The 14,475-nt window shown below is 42.1% G+C and overlaps 1 protein-coding gene across 9 annotated transcripts in view; it reads right to left on the bottom strand.

Annotated features, from left to right (window-relative positions):
- Window positions 1-14,475, bottom strand: part of MTCL1 (microtubule crosslinking factor 1) — a 132,439-nt gene that overhangs the window by 5,666 nt on the left and 112,298 nt on the right. For all 9 annotated transcript variants that reach the window (XM_079108444.1, XM_079108446.1, XM_079108442.1 and 6 more), the window contains 3 exons: window positions 7,328-7,624; window positions 5,329-5,360; window positions 883-2,422 (listed from right to left, as the gene is read on the bottom strand). In XM_079108444.1, coding sequence (XP_078964570.1) covers window positions 883-2,422; window positions 5,329-5,360; window positions 7,328-7,624 — 1,869 coding nt within the window. The remainder of the gene's footprint in view (window positions 1-882; window positions 2,423-5,328; window positions 5,361-7,327; window positions 7,625-14,475) is intronic.

Below are 14,475 nucleotides of genomic sequence, written 5' to 3'. Positions count from 1 at the left end.
GTGAATCAGAAACACTGAGAAGTGTCGCACATGTGGCCACTTTCTCGGCAGCACTGCCCTTTCAGTCTGCATAAACCACAAAATCAGTGACACTACAGTCACCACCAGCATTATCATATTTGTTTCATTTTGCTCATTCTTGGTATAGAAATGGAAATTATTTTTTACAGTGGAATGATACAAACATACCACCTGGGAATTGTATCAGAACAGAATTCAGAGTTGACTGATTTATAAGTGATTTTGAGGGGGACAATCATCATTGTTGTATTGTATTAAGGCAGAATTTTTATCTTATCCATTTTATCTTATTCAACTGATTTTATTGCTAGAGGAGTTCACAGACACAAAAAGGTGATTTGTGAGATACCAGACTGCTGTTCTATACTGAAGTCAGCCAGGAAATCCAAAGGTTATTCTTGTAGTTCCTGAGGAAAGATGTGCTTAGTCCATGTAACCCAGAGGCTCTCCAACTTACCTTTCATGTTGTCACATACAAATATCTATAGCATGTAAAAGTCCTGAGACGCACACACACACACACACTCTCTCTCTCTCTCTCTCACACACACACACACACACTGTTCACATAGGACATGCACAAAGAGGGCAAACTATGACCCAGGTGCAAAGCCCAGATAAACAGATAAGAACAATCACTTAAAGGACTAAATCTGAATCAAACCACATTCTTGATGATTTTGAGAGTAAGATGAGATTTTCTTTAAAACGTTGCTCAGTTTGTTTCCATTCTCCCTACCTGCCCACCCCACCTCCCCAGCATTGACAGTGATTCCCGAAATCACTGTCCCACATCCCATCCCAGGATCCCATGTGCCTGACAGCTAAACGGAAGAGTGGGGAACACTCGGCATTCTTTACCTCCATGGACCCTGGTTCAGCTGTGACTGCTTCTCCTACGTGGTTGTCGCTGGTAAGATTTGGGAGGCCATGGGTGGCCTGCCTCCTTTCCTCCTTTAAGGCATGCTCCAACAGCTTCTTATTGAGGATCCGGGCCACACTCTCAGCAAGTGTGTAGCCAGGGGGAGCAGATAAGTCCTGCCTCACTGGTGTGCCCTCTCCCCCTTCCTCCCTGCATGTCTCTGAGCCTGCCCCAAGAGGGCTGGGTGACCTTCCTCGGGAACTGGTTCCTGTTTCCTGGCCTGGACCCAGCTCTGGCCGTGGCTCTGCAGAGCGAGACCTACTCCCGGCCCGTGTGCCCTTCTGGAAGGGGTCCTGTACCACAGGGCTGTGGTCAATGATGTTGAAGAGGCTGGAGAGACCATCATTGATGGTGGTGTGCACAGGGCTCTCCCTGGTGGTGGTGGAACGGGCCCACGCTGACTCGCTGTACCCTTTCTGGGCCATCCCTGGTGAGGTCCTGCTATTTGGCTGGTCAGCTTTGGGGAGGGGCTTCCTCTGCAGCTTGGGAGAACCATACTTGGGAGAGCAGCAGGTACGTTCAAACTTGGCCTGTACCTTTTCTATGGCGGGGGCCACCTGCCTGCTCCTCAGGCTGCGGGAAGGAGAGGACACAGGTGTGGTGCCACCCCCAGCCTTTGGCGTGAGACACTTATGGGGACTGCTGGTGACACCGCTGTTACGTAGGGCTTCAGTCTGTAGGCCCACACTAATGGTCTGGACAGTCTGTGTCCCCATTGTACGGGACCCATTGGTTTGGCAGGCCATGTCCTTGACTTGTGGCTCAGTGGGACCAGAGCAGATGGCATTCCTGACAGAGAAGGCTACCTCCTTCATATCATCACTCATGTTCTTGGACATATCCAGGCTGTGCAACGGAGAGGCAAATCCCAGGGAGGAGCAGAGAGCCCCCTCCACATAGTCTCGGGTGTGTCTGGAGGGGGCACAAGGCCACCTGTTAAGCACAGGTTCTGGATGGCCCGCCTTGGCATCTCCCAGGCCCCCTCTGGCTCTGCTTGTAGGAAAGGGGCCCTCAGGTTCCAGTCGGCTCCTGCTCTCACCACCTGTCATGATGCTCTCAACCCTGCGGACAGCGGGTGGGCTGTGAAGCACACGCACCCCGGCTTGTTCAGTGAGGATGTGGCTCCTCAGTGGTTGCTTCTGGCAGTGCTCTGGGCTGGTCATGGTATCCGTCGTCATCGTGACACTCGTGGTCAGGTACCAGGAAGAATCAGAAAAAGGCTCTGCATTGGCCTCGTGCCCTGCCCGTACCCCTTCGGTCCTGTCTGTCCAGAGGTCTGGAGGCCTCTCTGTCCCAGTCCTGGAGGGTGTGTAGTCCCAGCTCTTGCTGTTGAACTCCTCGATGTACCTGAAGTCATCAGGAGACAGGGGTGGGGTGACATCATCTTTGTTACTGGCAGATGGCAGGCCCTTCTCAGGTAGAAAGGGGGATACATCCATCAGGCGCTGGAATTCCGACATGGAGGACACAGATACTGCCCTGGGAAAGGTAGGAAAGCAGAGGATGTCAGAACCCACCAGAGAGGCCCTCCCCACAGCAGCTGTGCTCTGGCTATGTGAGCTGTGCTCTGGCTATGTGAGCTGTGCTCGCAAGAGTGTTTGCCTCCACCTAAAAAGAATACATTTGCTGCTTGATGGTCTCTACTCCTAAGCTCACCCTTTGGGGTTTACTGGACTTTTTTTATGGCTCTGGAATTGTTCCTTTACCCTCAGCCAACCCTCAACCACAACAGAAAGGGGAAGGGTGGGGCTGTACCACAACCACAGCTGAACTCCAGACTACAGCTTGGCCTCTCCATTCATGGGGAAGAGACTTGAGTGACACACCTACTGAGACTTACTGTGGTCCAGCATCAGCAGACACTTTTCATCCTGTGGAGATGAGCACCTCACAGTCCCTATTTACAATAAGCTAAAAGTACATGGTGGAGAGAGACTGCAATGGAATCATTACTTTCTGAAGTCTCTTCACCTAACCAGCATTGTCCTCTATTGGCTGGCAGGGTTAACAATCTCCAAAGGCCACTTGGAAGATTTAGGAGAAGGGAGGGAAGTGGAAATCACAGATTGCCACACAATTTCCAAGTACTACTTCAAACAAGGATTCACTTGGCCCTGCCCAAATTAACCAGCGGGGCTCAGTTCTCCCCTTCTCTCTGTGCTCCCTTCTTCATGGTCAAGTCTTCTTGTGTGTGAGTCTGTGCTCCTCCCTTATATCCTAAATAAGAGAAAATCTCCCTCAGATACATGAACACAATTGAAGGATGAAGATAGGTAAGCCAAAGCAACAGCTAGTTTTTGGCAACTGTCAGCTGATAGATGGGACCTGGGTATAGATTCCTTGATATGTTGGCACTTTCTCATTCCATATATTGCAACCTGACATGAATTCATAGAATGCCTCCCATAAGCAAGAGGCAGGCAGAGGTGCTAAGATGCATATCCGCCAAGCCAGGAGACTGGACAGCTTGTTCACCCACCAGGGCAAAGAAGCAGGTCAGGAAGGAGGCTGGGGGCTGGCTACATCCACCTACTCAGGCAATAACTTCTGTGGCCTGGAATTCCTCCAGCTGGGGTGAGGTGAGGAGGTGAGGCAGACAAAGAATCACTGTCTCTGCAACTGGACCTGCTTCTCTTAGGTCCCCTTGCTCCTCAAACAGAGGCTTATGTCTCATTTTTAGATCAGTACAGGTTCTGATGAAGGGGTCCTAGATTGAGTGCATGGGTTACTCACCTGCAGGACAAGGTCAGAACTGAATTCTCTCTGAGCAATACAATGTACTTTATGACCAGTATACAATACCATCAGTGTCACCCATGGGGTAGTGGCTCTGTGCTCTGGGGCTTAGCCAAATGCAGTGGGAACAGAAATGATGAAAAGAAAGAAATGGCACTGAACTTAGTGGCCAAGCACACAAAACAACCACAAAACTGGGATGTACTTGGGACATATGCAGGCACTTGCAGTTATATAGAAGAAAGAATGGAGGAGACCCACCACATGGTTAGAAGCAAGAGGTAAAAGTAGGTGGAGGGAGGGCACATTTTTAGACTTTGGATATTCTGATACTGTTTAGTTTACCACAAGCACAAACTGCTTTTGAAATTAACAGGAACAAGAAAGATGATGATGATGATGATGATGATGATGATGACTGTTAAATCATTTTGCAGTCCTGGGGATTGAACCAAGGTCCTCACACATGCTAGGCAATTATTCTTCCTCTGAGCTACACCCTAACCCTTATTATTTTTTATTTTGCAATGGGGATCTTGCTAAGTTGCCCAGGCTGGCCTTGAACTTACAATCCTCCTACCTCAGCTTCCCAGTATAAATAAGGTTTTTTGAAATAGCTGCCCAGGTCAGAGGCTTGGTGGATAAAGGAGGGTGGTTCTGACCCTGATCTGGGACACTGACAGGGATGCTGCCACAAATGGGGTAAAGTGGGTGTGTGGCAATGACAATTAAATTTTGATCACTGTTTCTCCTATGCCAGGCACTCCTTTGTTTCATATGTAGTGACACATGTAAGTTGCTAAAAAAAAAAAAAAATTAAAGAATGCTTATTCACAAATAAGGAAACCAAAGCAGAAAGAGTTAAAGGTTATAGGGCTAGTGAAAGCAGAAGTGATTTGAACTCAAGACACTAGCACTTAAGCTCTCAAGTGCTGCCCTGTACTGTCCAATGATGACCAGAGAAGACAGTGAAGGACAGAAAGGTGCCCATGGCAACTCTATGTGCTGCATGGATCTGACAGTGCAAATGGAAAGGAGACAGTCATCCACAGACTCCCAGTTCACGGGAAAATCAAGGACAAGGAGAACTAAATAGCAAGTTGCCTGAGAACAAATTTATGTAGTGGAAACAATATGTATTCATCTATTAAAAAAAAAGAAAGCAAGCAAATAAGACCAGGAAGAAAAAAAAAAACAACTGGTATATAACTAACACCAATGACATCAACCACTATATGTTTTCTTTGGGGATTATTGTGAGGAAAAAATTTAACAAGCCTTCCTGGAACTTTTAAATATATAATATATAAAATGTCTCATATATCAAGAGGAGGTTTTCCAAACTTCTCATGAGAAGTTTTCCACGCATTTTTCAAAACCACTGAACACAAGCACCCCTTTTTATATGCAACACAGCCATTACTGGAAAGTCCTTACCATAAAAAGAATACATGTGTGAACACGGCATGTCTAGCCTTTTTGCTGCTCATCCTCAAAAATAACATATTTATGAAACAAAATAAAAAATCAACTACTTACATGTTGGGTCATTTTGAAGTGTTAACATAAAGACTATATTGACAAGATAGAATTTGAAGACCAAGAGATTTTTATTTTAGTTATGTATTATTTCTATCAATCTTACTTACCTTTGAAGATTTCCCTTGTGACTTTCTTCTTCCTGTAAAGAAGAAATAAATTCATCTAAGTCAGTTAGTTTTGGTGCCTAGGATCCTCCACCGTGCTTAAGTGACTCGTTTTGCTCAGCTCCCTTGGGAAGGCACCATTTAAAACACATTGTGGTCAAACTTTGGTCAGGAGTGTTACTGCCCTAAGTCTTTTGAAGTAATAAAAGCAGAGTTCATTGCATGATGAAAGGGTTGGAGCATCCACAATGCAAGGAGGAACCCACATATGGTAGAAAAACTGGATATAAACCGGCCATGAGGAAGTGGCTCGCTCCTATGCCTCCTCAGAGAACCTCCCCGACTGCATGGACTTCAAAGTCAGCTGTTGAGATGACCTGAATAAGTCTGAATTGAGGGAGAGGGTGGAGGAGGGCGGAGGAGAGGGGAAAGACCAGGGATGATAGAATGAGTTAGGAGATAGATGTCTCTTGGTTCCAATCTTGCTATGGCAGCTGGCATGACATTCTTAGGCTTGGACACTTGCTTGGTTTTAAACATTCTCAGGATAAGATGTAAATTTATAGTGACTTCCCCTTAAGAAGAATGAAAGCTGAGCTAGTAGAGACCCGGATGTCTATTGAGAAAATACTCTCCTGCTGACGTGGCTTTGAAGAAGCAAGCCTTTGATAGTAATGAAACATATTCTTGAGGACAGTAAACACCAGAGGGCACATCCCCTCAGGCAGCATGTCCTTGTCTCTGCTGTTCAGATGAGCATGGCAGTCCCCACCACATCCAGCTGGAACCACCAGTGTTCCCACCCTCATCCCACATTCTCTCTGCAGTGAAACCGGACTATACAACACTGCCTATAGATCCACCGGGTGGAACGGTGATGATGTCCTCCCAACCCGATACACACTAATGAGGTTAAAGCACTTGAACTCATTGGCAAGGATTGAAAAACAGGTCAAACATCCCTAATTCAGAAAGTCTAAACCTGAAATGCTCCAAAATCTGCAACTTTTTGAGTGCTGACATGACACCACAGTGCAAGATTCTGTATCATGAAACTTTGTTTCAAGCATGTAATTTTTAACATGCTATAAAAAATTACCTTTGGGCTACATGTATAAGGTATATGTAAAACAAAAATGATTTTTGTCTTTGACTTAAGGGTCCCAATCCCAAGGTATCTTATAATATATATGCAAATATTCCAGAATCTACCAAAAAATCCCAAACAATTCTAGATTCCAGCTTTTTGAATAATAGATACACAACCTGCATAATTTCCCTGTATTTCAACAGTATTATTACACATGAATTGTTCTAAGTATTAAATGTTTGGGACACCAAATGATGGATAGAGTGATTATTAAGTTGATTAACAGACAACTCTTAATAAAAACTTTTAAAAGTGAGGTTTTAAAGATGACAAAACAAGTAAAACTAATGCCATGCTTTGGAAATTTCAGTATGCAGCTTTATTCACCCATTTGGTAATCTAATTTACATGTGGTTTCTAAGTTTTAGAGTTTTCCCCACTTTGCCCAGAATAAGATATTTATAGTATGTTACTTTTTAGTGATATTTTCTACTTCTAAACATTAGGAAATTTCTCTAATGCAGGTTTTTTTCAGTTATTAGTTTTCTAGAATCAGAAAACTATACTATGATTTCAGGAAAAGTTGAAAATATGTATTTCCTGGAATTATTTACTTCCTCTTGCATTTTGTTGAACACGGTAATTTTACAGACCTTCATTATGCACAAGACACTAATCTGTGTTTCTCAACCTGAAACAAGGTGGTAAAATTAAACTGACCACAGATCACACCAGGAGTTAGGATTAGGGCCACCAAGCAACACCCTCAGTCCTGAAAAGATTTCATTTTCACTCAGTTGACAGGTTACCACTAGGGCCTGCCAGGAGGGTACTCTGGCAGGTACCTCTGGGTCGAAGGACAACTCCCTCATTCTGCAGCAGTTAACAAGAATAGATGAAACCCAGGCTGACCTCAGGGAGGCAGTTCCTGAATTCCCTCTCAGGCCTGCAGGTTGGTGGCTCCTCTGGCTCATCATCCAGGGACAAGGCATCCAAGTAGAGGTTCTCACTGGCCGAGCACCTATCAGACTCCTTCAGCTTGGACAGCGGCCGGTCTTCAAATGGAATGGAGTCAGTATCTGCGCAGGGCCACATCGCCATGGGACGGGGCATATGGAGCCCTCCTTGATGGGGAAAGGGGCGGATGTTTCCTTCTTTTTGATCACAGAGGAAACTGCTACCTCTCCGGGGACTGTTCTCTTTCTGCAACTTGAGAATTTAAAAAATGAAAATAATAATTAGCCTCACTTCTTGGTCTGATGGTCTTCTTACACAATGTAGGGTTACTTATGGGTCAATCTGAAAGACTGGGCAAGAAAGAAATGTTCTTACAGTTCTGACTTTAAGTTCAAAATGTAACACAATGCCACACATGCTTTCATAAACAAAGCAGTTTTATCTGGACTAGAAAGTCTACAGTTACCAAACACAATTGCCAATTAAGACGTAAATATTTCTTTGAATTTTTTTTCTTCATCTTAATTTTAAAATGTTTTTGTTCATACCTCTTAGCACCTTGCTCATGAGTCTCACACACTTGTCTTTTGAAAATTCAATATGGTTAAACACATGTTTAGAATTGTCTCTAGGAATTACCTTCAGTGATTAAGGCACACATGATGGAAAAGTATCACTGATTGAAAAACTGAGGGCAAATCTAATTTTCTGAACTATTCCAAATCATTCGGAGAAGGTCATATATAAAACCTGAATGATCAAAGTATGTTATAATCATTTCACATTAAAAACACTTGCATTCTGCTTGAGAGGATTAAAAGTCTGTTGTAAGGGCAACTAAAGATCTGGTATGATGTAGAGGAAAACTGCCACATATGTTCTTGTTACACTTCTTTGCTCAACTTGATAAATTTAAGCAATAATGGGCAAGCACAGGAAACCTAGGATTTAGAAGATGTGAACTAGAGCCATGAATTTATGGCTTTGCTGGTTTGCTGATAGGTTTAAGTTCCAACTCTGCTCAGCTGTTTCCTCATCTGTAAAATGGAGATAGGCAGATGGGGGTCAACAAGCAAGGTGCAGCCCAGTGGGGCTAGACCCACGTAAAGCTCAAATAAAGGCTAGGGCAAGTGCCTTTCCTGCCTTTTACAGTGTTAGGAGATCTCATGAAGGAAGTCCAGAAAGGAAGCTTAGTAAAATCACAGGAGACTGCTGAGGCAGACAGGCAAATGCTTCCCAGAAAACCTCTGACCAGCCTCCCTTCCATTCTCCAGTCTTTCCTCACCGCCTCTGTTACTAAACATGTACAGAAAGCACAATTGAGACCTGAAGCTGTTTCCACCTACGAATCTCTAATGAGGTCTTCACTGGATGAGGAGCTCGCAAGCTGTCCTGGATTGCCTGCTCTTTTGAATATGTAAATTATCTGAATGATGGTAAGTTTGGATTTGACCAAACTTGGGTGGCCACAAATATGTGCAGTGCTCAAGTGCTGAGATGATGCCAGGATATTCTAAAACTCCTCTGAATGTGGTCCAATGGATTTTTAAGAAAGTATCTGACCCATCATCCGCCATTTGCCTGCCTCTCGCCTGTTCATCGCCTGCCTTACACCTATCTATCACCCAACACACGGGGTTCATCTCCCGATCATCCGACAACAGTCAGCAAACTGATCCCCGACCGCCAATGGAGCACCAGCTGCCTACTGTTGCCTGGACGTTCACTGCTACAGTACCTGCAGGTTTGATAACACTTGGCTGCTGCCATTTTGAGACAAAAGCCAGGCCCCGTAGGACCCCTGGCTGGACTGACTGAGCCCGGTCTCCAGGATCCCTCAGCCCGACTGATCACTCCCTGCCTATGGGGCCCTCACACAGACTGACTGCTCCCTGCTGCCAGGACCCACAGACCAACTGACTGCGCCCTATCACCAGGACCCCAGACCGACTGATTGCAACCGGCCTCCAGGATCCCACAACCACACCAAACATACCCGACCTCTGCTGGACCAACTGCATCCCGCCTCCAGGACCTCTTGCTGACCACGGCTACACCCTGAGCTGCAGCTCCCCATTTGCCAACACATTTCGAAGCCAGAGCGGCCATCTTGGATAATCCTGGAAGCCTTAGCTCCGATGTTTAGGTGGGGCAAAACCCATCCTGAGACGCCTGCTGGAGGCTTGAAGCTCATTGTCAGGTAACTCTCATGCATCAGGCTACTGAACTCTCGGAGATTTCATTACTATACGACTGTTATACTGTAGATTTTCATTTTTCTCCTTATTGAAAAAATTTAAGTTTTTATTTCTTTACTTTTCTTGCTCTCTTTTCCTTTTGTTTACCTGTTCCCTCAGAGTCTCTTTCTCCCTTTTGTGCATGCTAACATTCAATTTCTTTTGATTACACTCTCACCCTTTCTATTATCTAGAACTTCCGTATATTCTTTTCTTATCCCATTAACAGCCACATTCTACACCCCTCTGCACCCTCTTTGTCCTCCATTTGAAACTGCAGACCTTATTGCAAATCTGTTTGTTTTACTGAAGATAATATTTGAACTCATTCTGTTTATTATGACAATTTTGTTATTGTCCTCATAGGGGCTATTTGGTCTAGGATTGCATAGTGTCTGAATTGGGCACTGCTAATATTGATCTCCCCTTAAAAAGGGTTTTGGAAACCTATAAGGCTACTATAAGCCTATAGGGGGATATCTGCAATATCCCAGATGTGCACTGCTAGAGGGGAAGATACATGAAAAAACAAGGGAAGAAAAAGATCCAAACAAATCTAGATTCTATATTAATAGAATCCAATGACAGTATGTTAGAAGAAATGTCAGAAAAGGACTTCAGATTATACATGATTAAGATGATTCGTGAAGCAAAGGATGAGAAAAGAGAGCAAATGCAGGCAATGAATGATAATACCAATAAGCTGAAAGAACACCTGCAGGAAGCAAAAGATCATTTCAACAAAGAGATAGAGATTCTCAAAAAGAAAAAACAAATGGAAAACCTTGAAATGAAGGAAACAATAAACCAAATAAAAAACTCAATGGAAAGCATCACCAAAAGACTAACAACTTGGAAGACAGAACCTCAGACAATGAAGACAAAATATTTAGTCTTGAAAATAAAGTCGCCCAAACAGAGAAGATGGTAAGAAATCATGAACAGAATCTCCAAGAACTATGGGACATCATGAAAAGACCAAATTTAAGAACTACTGGGATTGAGGAAGGCACAGAGATACAAACCAAAGGAATGAACAACCTGTTCAATGAAATAATATCAGAAAATTTCCCAAACCTGAAGAATGAAATGGAAAATCAACTACAAGAGGCTTACAGAACACCAAATGCACAGAATCACAACAGGTCCACACCAAGGCACATTATAATGAACATGCCTAACATTCGAAATAAAGATAGGATTTTGAAGGCCGCGAGAGAAAAGCATCAGATGACATATAGGGGAAGACCAATACGGATAGCAGCTGACTTCTCAACCCAGACTCTAAAAGCTAGAAGGGACTGGAACAACATATTTCAAGCTGTGAAAGAACATGGTTGCCAACCAAGAATCTTATACCCAGCAAAACTTACCTTCAGATTTGAAGATGAAATACAATCCTTCCATGATAAACAAAAGTTAAAAGAATTTATAAATAGAAAGCCTACACTACAGAATGTTCTCAACAAAATATTCCATGAGGAGGAAATGAAAAACAACAATGGAGGTCAGCAAAGAGAGGAATTACCTTAGAGAAAAATCACTCAAAGGAGAAACCAAGCCAAATTAAAAACCAAAATAAGCCAAATGACTAGGAATACAAATCATATCTCAATAATAACCCTGAATGTTAATGGCCTGAACTCATCAATCAAAAGACACAGACTGGCAGAATGGATTAAAAAGAAAGACCCAACAAATGCTGCCTGCAAGAGACGCATCTCATAGAAAAAGACATCCACAGACTGAAGGTGAAAGGATGGGAAAAAAACTGCCATGCACATGGACTCAGTAAAAAAGTGGGGATTTCCATCCTTATATCAGATAAAGTGGACATCAAGCCAAAGTTAGTCAGAAGGGATAAAGAAGGACATTTCTATTGCTAAAGGGAACCATAAATCAGTAAGACATAACGATAGCAAATATTTATGCCCCAAACAATGGTGCATCCCTGTACATCAAACAAATCCTTCTCAATCTCAGGAATCAAATAGACCACAACACAATAATTCTGGGTGACTTTAATGCACCGCTGTCACCACTAGATAGATCTTCCAAACAAAAACCAACCAAAGAAACCATAGAACTCAATAACACTATCAATAACCTAGACTTTATAGACATATATAGAATATTCCATCCATCAACGAGCGGTTTCACTTTCTTCTCAGCAGCACATGGAACCTTCTCGAAAATAGACCATATGTTATGCCACAAAGCAGCCCTTAGGAAATGCAAAAAAAATAGAGATACTGCCTTGTGTTCTAACAGATCATATGGACTGAGAATAGTAATCAATGACAAAATAAAAAACAGAAATTACTCCAACACATGGAGACTAAATAATATGCTATTGAATGTAACATGGATAACATAAAACATCAGGGAGGAGATAAAAAAATTCTTAGAGGTCAATGAGAACGACGATACACCATATCAAAATCTCTGGGACACTATAAAAGCGGTACTAAGAGGAAAATTCATTGCATGGAACGCATTCCAGAAAAGAATGAAAAGTCAACAACTAAATGTCCTAACATTACAGCTCAAAGTCCTAGAAAAAGAAGAACAGAATAACAGCAAAAATAGTAGAAGATAGGAAATAATTAAAATCAGAGCTGAAATCAATGAAATTGAAACAAAAGAAACAATTCAAAAAATTGACAAAACAAAAAGTTGGTTCTTTGAGAAAGTAAACAAAATAGACAAACCCTTAGCCACACTAACAAAGAGAAGGAGACAGAAGACTCAAATTACTAAAATTCGTGATGAAAAAGGAAATATCACGACAGACACCACTGAGATACAGAACATAATGAGAAGCTACTTTGAAAATCTGTATTGCAACAAAATAGAAACTACTGAAGCCACTGACAAATTTCTAGAGACATGTGCTCCTCCCGAACTGAACCAGGAGGACATACACGATTTAAACCGATCAATGTCAAGCAATGAAATAGAAGACACCATTAAAAATCTACCATCCAAGAAAAGCCCAGGACCAGACGGATTCTCAGCCGAGTTCTACAAGACCTTCAAAGAAGAACTCATTCCAATACTTCCCAAAGTATTCCAGGAAATAGAAAAGGAGGGTACCTTACTGAACTCATTCTATGAAGCTAACATCACCCTCATACCTAAACCAGGAAAAGACACATGAAGGAAAGAAAATTTTAGACCAATATCCTTGATGAATATAGATGCAAAGATCCTTAACAAAATATTGGCAAACCGTATCCAAAAACATATTAAGAAAATCGTGCACCACGATCAAGTGAGGTTCATCCCTGGAATGCAAGGATGGTTTAACATTCGTAAATCAATAAACATAATCCATCATGTCAATAGACTTAAGGATAAGAATCATATGGTTATTTCAACTGACACAGAAAAAGCGTTCGACAAAATACAACATCCCTTCATGCTCAAAACACTAGAAAAAATAGGGATAGTAGGAACATACCTGAACATTGTAAAGGCTATTTACAATGGCCAATATCATTCTTAATGGAGAAAAACTGAAACCATTCCCTTTAAAAACAGGAACAAGACAGGGATGTCCTCTTTCACCACTTCTATTCAACATTGTCCTTGAAACTCTAGCCAGAGCAATTAGGCAGACTAAAGAAATTAAAGGGATACGAATAGGAAAAGAGAAACTTAAGCTGTCACTATTTGCTGATGACTTGATTCTATATTTATAGGATCTAAAAACCTCCTCCAGAAAACTTCTAGACCTCATCAATGAATTCAGCAAAATAGCAGGCTATAAAATCAACACGCATAAATCTAAAGCATTTTTATATGCAAGTGATGAAACAGCTGAAAGGGAAATGAGGAAAACAACTCCATTTGCAATAGCCTCAAAAAAAATAAAATACTTGGGAATCAATCTAACCAAAGAGGTAAAAGATCTCTACAATGAAAACTACAAAACACTGAAGAAAGAAATTCAGGAAGACCTTAGAAGATGGAAAGATCTCCCATGTTCTTGAATAGGCAGAATTAATATTGTCAAAATGGCCATACTACCAAAAGTGCTATACAGATTCAATGCAATTCCAATTAAAATCCCAATGATGTACCTTACAGAAATAGAGCAAGCAATCATGAAATTCATCTGGGACAATAAGAAATCCAGAATAGCTAAAGCAATCCTGAGCAGGAAGAATGAAACAGGGGATATCGTAATACCAGAACTTCAACTATACTACAAAGCTATAGTAACAAAAACGGCATGGTATTGGCACCAAAATAGACAGGTAGATCAATGGTACAGAATAGAGCACATGGACACAAACCCAAATAAATACAATTTTCTCATACTAGACAAAGGGGTCAAAAATATGCAATGGAGAAAAGATAGCCTCTTCAACAAATGGTGCTGGGAAAACTGGAAATCCATATGCAACAGAATGAAACTAAACCCCTATCTCTCACCCTGCACGAAAATCAACTCACAGTGGATCAAGGACCTTGAAATCAGACCAGAGACCCTGCATCTTATAGAAGAAAAAGTAGGTCCAAATATTCAACTTGTTGGCTTAGGATCAGACTTCCTTAACAGGATTCCCATAGCACAAGAAATAAAAGCAAGAATCAACAACTGGGACAGATTCAAACTAAATATTTTTCTCTCAGCAAAGGAAACTATCAGCAATGCGAAGAAAGAGCCTACAGAGTGGGAGAATATCTTTGCCACTCATACTTCAGATAGAGCACTAATTTCCAGAATATATAAAGAACCCAAAAAACTCTATACCAAGAATACAAATAATCCAATCGATAAATGGGCTAAGGATATGAACAGACACTTCACAGAAGAAGATCTACCAGCAATCAACAAACATATGAAAAAATGTTCAC

Source organism: Sciurus vulgaris (genome assembly GCF_902686455.1).
Source record: "Sciurus vulgaris genome assembly, chromosome: 13".
NCBI lineage: Eukaryota > Metazoa > Chordata > Mammalia > Rodentia > Sciuridae > Sciurus > Sciurus vulgaris.
This window is presented reverse-complemented; position numbering and strand designations above follow the sequence as displayed.